This window comes from Solanum tuberosum, unplaced genomic scaffold (assembly GCF_000226075.1).
Source record: "Solanum tuberosum cultivar DM 1-3 516 R44 unplaced genomic scaffold, SolTub_3.0 scf00265, whole genome shotgun sequence".
NCBI lineage: Eukaryota > Viridiplantae > Streptophyta > Magnoliopsida > Solanales > Solanaceae > Solanum > Solanum tuberosum.
Window position 1 is genome coordinate 846,417 of NW_006239189.1, and position 7,969 is coordinate 854,385.

General features: G+C 31.6%; 1 protein-coding gene across 1 annotated transcript; it reads right to left on the minus strand.

Annotated features, from left to right (window-relative positions):
• Positions 1-1,949: 1,949 nt before the first annotated feature.
• LOC102604887 (probable LRR receptor-like serine/threonine-protein kinase At2g24230) lies at positions 1,950-5,716 on the minus strand. Its single transcript, XM_006358066.2, has 2 exons — positions 4,085-5,716; positions 1,950-3,066 (listed from the first exon to the last, which is right to left on the minus strand). Exons 1-2 carry the CDS (start codon positions 5,496-5,498, stop codon positions 2,432-2,434), a joined length of 2,049 nt encoding a protein of 682 aa, XP_006358128.1. The 5' UTR covers positions 5,499-5,716; the 3' UTR covers positions 1,950-2,431.
• Between the last annotated feature and the right edge of the window lie 2,253 nt (positions 5,717-7,969).

Genomic DNA, 7,969 nt, shown 5'->3' on the forward strand with positions numbered 1-7,969 from the left:
AGATTAAATTTAAGATAATTATCCAATACCATATTTAAGGGATTTGTGTATCTAATTAAATCTTTTAAAATATATGGTATAAATATTAAAAGTGATAGTATATGTAATTGTTTTAAACTAGAGGTAAATATTGTATATATGGTAGTGATGTATGTGTAGTTAGGTAGTTTTTCCATTATTTAATTATCGAACCTATTTTCTCTTTAAGCTTTCAACTATAATAATTTAACAACCAACTTTTCTACTCCCTCCATTTCAAATTAATTGAATTGTTGAAACAATTTTCATTTTTCAAATTTACTAGATTGTTCAATTTTGCAAGACTACTTTTAGAAATTTTCTTCCAATTTTACCCTTCATTAGTAAGTATTGGAATTAGTTATTAATTAATGTTTAGTTATTTTACTCATAAATTTGATAATAATTAATAAGGGTAAAAATGAAAAGTTGTGTCTAATTTATGTCTTAATCCTCTTTTCTAAAAGGGTGTGAAACACCTAACAATTCAATTAATTTGAAATGGAGGAAGTATATTTTAATAAATATAATGCAATAAATTGTCTCAAAGAGTTAAATAATGTAGCAATATCAATTATAATCCAACTAGGAAAAATAGAAACCCAAATAATCTTTTGTAAAAACGAAACAAAAAAACTAAGCTAATTTGTGATGTGCGCACACATATATTCCAAGATCTACAAATATATACCATATATATATATATATTCAAAGAAACTCATAGGCTTCTAAATATCGTCACAAATTATAAGTCTTAACTTTTTATGAAATTACATTTCTTTCAGTATCATATCCATCACAGTTTTTACATCAGACAAAATTTATACCTTTGACCATTTATTTTTCATTGTATTTTCCCATGCTTCACGAATTGCTAGTGCTTCGTCGATGATTGTTTTAGGTTGGGAAAACCAATGTATAAGATAAGGAGCAAAAGATGTTTCTGCCTTTTTCTTTACAATGGGTATCGATGATATTACATGTAACAAAAGTGGGAAAAGGGAAAAAGGTTAAAGGACCAAACCTTTGAAAGTGAGACAATTGAAAATGGAGCTTCCATACATGTTGATTTTGCTTTTTAAATACTTGTCCCTCATTATTTTGATCCCCAAATAAACAGACCCCCCAAATCTTCATTGGAACATACAATAGCCAATGGATAAATATTTTACTCCATTTCTTTATCCATCCACCCCTCAATCATGCTAATTTTAATTCAATATTACTTTTTATTATTCGTTAAACATATACTTAATATGGATCTTTTTTAATCCAATCCTTCCCCTTGACCCAAAATGGTAAAGCTTGTGTGGCATTACATGTGATATTAGACGTTTTAGACAAATACAAAAAGCGATAAGTTATCTGTAAATTTTATGCGTATAATATGAAAATTTGAGAAAACAAGAAGACAAATGCATATCATCTCTTTTATCAACCATTTTCTTATTGTCAACAGTTTTTTTTTTATATTGCTATTCAAATATCAAGAAGTAAACATGTCAATAAAAGAAAGGAAGAATATTCCTCTCTTGTTAATATCATATCTGCCATTGAGAACAAGTCAAAATTATGTTCTACTAGTTGATAGAGTGGAATTTTTGCCTACAAAATTGACTATTCATATTTCAAATCCATGAATTATTTTTATTTTTTTGAAGGTTAGAGGCACCACCCCATCATATGGCCTTGGTGGCATCCAAATGCTTCAAAGGTTAAATATAATGAAAATAATAAGATAGTAAAAAGTCCTCATGGGATACCTTCATTGGTTTAATATTTGACCCAATCACTTTATAAAAGATTGTTCTAAACCTCACTTTTATTATATCTATCATCACTCCCTTTTGTCCTCTCTACCAAAAAATTAAAGACTGCTCCTATAAAATAATAAAATGAAGGGAATAAAGCAATAAATAGAAAAGAAAAAGAACAAACAAACAAGAAAAGTTTAAATTAAAGAGAAAAAAATAAAGATGGTAAAAGAAAAGAAAATTAAAGAAGTTGGTGATTCTAATGCCCCTTAGAAGCCCCTTAGTGGGATTCTCTGCCTTCTCTGCTCCACTTCAAAATACACCCCCTAAATAAATAAATAAAATATTTATATATAAAAAAAAAAGATTTACCCACAATTTTTTTTCATTTTTCTAATTTAATACTATACAAAACTACAAAAAAAAAAAAAAAAAAGAGAGAATAAAATGAGACAAGCAAGCAAACATGTTCCTCTCACTGCACTTCATCACGTGATCTGCACGTGACTAAATACCATTGATGAAGTGGAATAGATGCCTTGTACTTTTGACTTTTCAATGGTCAACCAAACACATGGGAGTACAATAATGCAATGCTGCCAATCAATCTTCCTCGTCGTGTAAATCACGCGCTGGAGTGAGAGTGGTTTACCTAAAGATTATAAATTTTGCGTTTTCCCGAGTTGGTAGTGGGGCTGTATGTCTTTTAGCAAACCTAAAACTTGTTGCATTCTAGGCCGTTTATTTGGGGTCTCCGCCGTACACAAGTACCCAACTCGGAGGCACTCCACCATCTCACTCACTGAGTCACCACCGAGTCTTAGTCTCGAATCAAGCGCGTCAGCTCCAAGTCCATCCTTCACTAGCCTCCTCACCCATTTAATCGTCTCATCCGAGCCGATTTTCCCTGTTAATAGCTCTACTAATACGACTCCAAAATCGTACACATCCGTCTCACTAGATCCCTCGGCTTGGTTTTGGCTCAATCCAAAATCGGCTATCCGAGGCTCAAAGTCATCGGCTAGTAAGACATTAGATAGCACCAAATGACCGTGGACCACAGGTTTCGACTGCGCGTGGTGGAGGTAGGCTAGTCCACGCGCTACGCCAACGGCAATACGGTGGCGCGTGTGCCATTCCATTTTCCCGGGTGACGTAATTTGAGAACCGTTTTGTAACTCCCACGTGTCGGTTGTCCAATCTTCCACGTTGGTGGTAGCAGTTGGAAGCTCGTGTAGCCATCGGTGGAGGTCACCATTGGATATGAATTCGTATAAGACTAGCTTCTCTTTCCCTGCATCAAAGGGAAGTATTAAATTAGCTTTAAATATGACTTAATTGAAAGAAAATATAATTGGATTCTGTTCTTATCAAATGGAGCAATTTGGTTCCTAGCTAGAAAAGTCTTCCAAAAATATTTGACAAGGACTTTGATACTACAATTGATCAATCAATGCATGTCATGAAATAATTTTCCAACTTTAAGCATTTTCAATTGAAAATGACATTCTTCTGAACCATTAATGCTTTTAAAATATCCTCTTATCTTTTTAATTCAATAACGCCTCCATAAAATAATACTTTATGGATAATATTTGTGCAACATTCTTCCAAAAATCATAAATCAAGGCTGAACAGTAGAACTCCCAATCTGGTAAGATTTTTAAAGATTTGACCTTATCGTGCAAAATGGACACAATTTACCAAGAGCATCATCATAAATGTCGTGGTGATATATGTGATACAAATAATAATCTCGAAATAAAATTAAAAATTAATTTTTTCCATGTTTAGTTTGAGATATTAATTAATCACAATTTTTTTTTATTCTACCATTTTAATTTCACGATAAATAAATGTCGTGAAATATCTCAATTCATAGAATATCATTGGTTATCGTAATTCTGCGAACCAAACCATACTGCAGTTTCAGTATTTTTCAAATCCCAATCTGGCATAAGATTTGAAAGTTTGACTTTGTAGGGTAAAAAATGGACACAATTTACAAAGAGCATTAAAAGCACATATAATTTGAATGATGTAGTCATAGTACTAACATCCAAATAAGTCACGCATTCCTATTTACTGCTTCATCTTGTTGTATGTAATCATAACTACTGCCTACGTTTCTATGGTTGCAAAGATTTCTGTCTCATTTACTACTGTCTGTCCTATTTCTCATCCCATCCTCCCACGTGAATGCATTCAATATGCTCACCTCTAGATATTTTTTACTGCTAGAATTCGAATTGTATCACATAAATTGTACTTATTAACAGAAGATGCTGTAATAAGTGAAAGAAGATTAGTACCTGCAATGCAGTAACCAGAAATAGGCAACAGATTAGGATGCTTAAGCCTGGAGAGTTGTTCAAACAAGATAATAGCATCATCATGGGCTAGTTCCCTAGCATGTTCCAAGACCTTGATTGCCACGTGGAGGTCACCTGGAAGTACGGCTCTGTAAACGGGCCCACACCTTCCTTCAGCTAACAATGACTCTTTTCCAAAGTGAGTTGTGGCTGCTATGAGGTCTTTGAATGTTAGGTTCATCAATGGCTTCTCAAACATAACTACAGCTGCTGAACTTGGTTCTTTTATGTCAGCAACCCATGAATTCCCTGACTCTGTTTCAAATGAAAATGGCCCTGATTTGTCCATTCTAAATGGTATTTGTATTGGCTTTGAAATTAGCCATTTGTTCTTCCTAGCCAATGTTTTTCTCCTCTTGTATAGACACAAAATGACTAACCCCATGGCCAAGATTAGAAATGCTGAAGCAGAGGAAATAGCTATGGTTAAAACTTTCTTTCTTGATTTGGGCCTTTTCTTGTGTGTGTTTGGTTTGATAGGTTTGTGTCTCGAAGGCAACATTTTTTTGTGTGTTGGGGTAGTAAAGTTATGATTTTTAATGTGTAACTGTGAGGAATTCTTGGGATTTGGTAAGAGATTCTTGATTTGCAAGTGCCCAGCATGAATGAAAGAAGAGTTCCCAAATTTAGCAAACTGGTCTTTGGGTATTTCCCCAGTGAAGTTATTGAATGAGATATTCAAGAAATTGAGACTAGACAGAGGAGGAAAATCATTAGGAAATTTACCATCCATATGGTTGACAGAAACATCTAAATGCTTCAGTGACTTGATATGTGAAAGGGGTTCTGGATTACCATAAATGTTACAGCTAGAAATGCTCAAATTTTCAAGCTTAGTTAGGTTGGTAAACCAAAAAGGTAAAGACTTGATATCATTATGTGAAAGGTCAAGAGAAGTAAGATTAGGAAAACCATAAAATACAGAGCCTAAGTTGGTAAACCTGTTGAAAGAAAGATCAAGTCTTTGAATAGATGATGATGATCTTGCTACAGCAACAGCCCCACCTAGCTTATTCTTTGACAAATTGACTTGAACCAAAGATGAAATGGACCAAAACAGAGGATGAACAGAACCCTTTAAGGAATTATTTGATAGATCTATAGTATGAAGATGAGACAAATTTGTTAAGTACTTCCATGAAACTATGCCAGTGAGGTTTCTTGAAGATAAGTTTATTTCAGTTATTGGAGAAGAACAGTTTGAGTTGAACCAAGAGATGTTGAAACCATAAACAGAACTGAAAGCCTTGGAAACAAGATATAAATCTAAATCTGTGTTGTTTTTGCAAGGGGATTCTGATTTTGAGAATGTGAAAAGAGAAAGAAAGATGAAGAGTGTGAACAAGATTTTCATTTTTTGTTTGTGGGACTTGTGATTGTTTCTTTCAGTTGGAAGTAGTTGATGTAAATGCCATATAGAGTTGATAAGAGTAGATGTATTAAGGGGATTTCAAGTGGAGGTAAGTAAGTCCAATATAATTGGTTTTATTTATATATGGAGAGAGAAAAAAAGAAACAAGTAATAGTAGAGTTGGAAAGAGAGAGAGATGGACAAATATATGTGGATCTGTGAGAGGGTTTGTTGAACCTAAACTTCCTTTGGAGTTTTAAGCATAGAATTTTCAAACATTCATTTGCTTAAAGCAAATTCTAACCTGGTTGTGGTGCGGTGGTGGAACTGTTTCACCCTTAATCAAAAAAATTGAATTTGAATTGTGAGTATGGAGAAAATTTTGTTGGGCGTGCCACCTTGAATGGGCCCACTCGTACGCTATTCGGATTTAATCAAAGCTCTTTTGTTTTTTACTTTTTGTAAATAAAAAAAATAATCGGAGGTGAGAAAAGGAGATTACAAGGTAAAAAGATAAATTCTCATTGTGAAAAATTAGATAAACCAACTGAATTAAAGTGTATTGATTTTTCTAAAATTAGACATAAGAAGACGAATGAAGACTAGATTATAAGGTGAAATCAAAACATAGAAAGATGAATGAGGAAAATATTATAACTTGAAACCAAATCCTCATTAATAGTGTAAAAATTCGTATGACCAATCCAATTAGATAACTAAAATTCTCCATGTGATTGGGGTTAGTTTGAAGTATCCTTGTTGGTAAAAATTCAACCTTAATTACCCTACTGGAAATAAACCTCAGGTCAGAGATTATTCTTTAGAATTCACCTATGAAAAATCGCAACATTCTTTTTTTGAATAAATAAATAAATAAAATAATCACGGTGATTCTTCAGTCTTCACCTATGAAAAATCGCAACATTCTTTTTTTGAATAAATAAATAAATAAAATAATCACGGTGATTGAAGGTAGAAACAAAGAGGTAAATCATGGGAAATTATCACGTATATAGTGATAAACATTATTTATATCATAATTCATATCAAATCAATAAATGTAAAATAAGTTTTTTTGGTAAATACATTTTTTTATTATACAAATATGAGTACATACAAATTTTATTTTATATCTTGGTTATTTTATTTTTGAATTAAGAATCTATCAAAAATAATCACCCTACAAATAAAGATAGTATTTGCAAATAAAGATAATAGTTGCTACTTTATATGTATACTCTATTTTTTTAAGACGTCACTCATAAAATTACATTAAACAAATTTCTACTCCAATATTAAAACGCGTATTCGGTACCAAACGGTGCCTGAGAGACCTAGTTTGACCTGTTTCTTATCCTTGTCAATTCATTCTCTAGTGACTCATTTATAAACTTATTAGGCAGAATTATTTTTTTTAAAACATCAGTCATCACTATCCCAATTATTTGTCATTTTTTTGGCTGTTCTTTTTTTCTTCCTGTTGGCAACTAGGCTAAAGTTACTCAGAATAAGATTATTGATATAGTAAATGATTAATAGCTCTAAATCTGTACTGGAAAGTGTAAATATAATAAATTCTAAATATTAAGAGTTCTAAAAAAAAGTATGCTGGTATTTAAGAATCATGCTTTCTCCGTCTAATAATAGTTGTACATTAAAAATACTTATCCAACAATACTTGTTTAATTTAGAAATTCAAGAGATAATTTATCTTTTGTATCTATTTTACTCTTACTATTAAATATTATTTATCATCTAACATATTTTTCAAAGCATTAAATTTAATAAAGTCAGAGGATAATATAATAATATTACCCTTATTATTTGTTGTTTCTTAAGAGATGTGTCAAGTCAATAACGGACAATTATTATTGGACAGAGAGGGTATATTGCGTTCTCTTCGGAGGATTCACATGCTTCAACTACTAAAAAGCACCTCCAAGATATAATTTTGGTAGTTCTATCTTTAAATTCATATCATTGAATTCACTATACTCTTTAAAGTATGAATTAAAAATTTGATATTCTTCCAAAATTTAATATTCTTCACATGTATATCTACAGCTAATAATAATCAAATTAATCATAAGACATGAGTACTTGAATCTTTACAATTTTTTTAGAAAATATTCTGCAACTCTTTTTTAACAAAGGAGTCTGCATTGTGATTGTTTCTTCGAAGAGGATGTTAAATATATGGACAAAAATATATACACGTTATAAAATTCAAGCATATAATGACAATAATCATGCCACAATTTTTTGAGAAAAGACCTTGACTCCATCAAAGTCATATAATTTGAGTGGACAAGTAATAGGTGTAGTAAATTACAAACTCCATGTTTACGTTCATATACATATATAAAACTCCAAAAATGTTGAATTCAATGTCCCCAAAAAATATATGATGGACGAAAAATCAATTTGGAACGTACATGACAACAAGTTTCAATGCGTATAATAAGGAGAAGCAT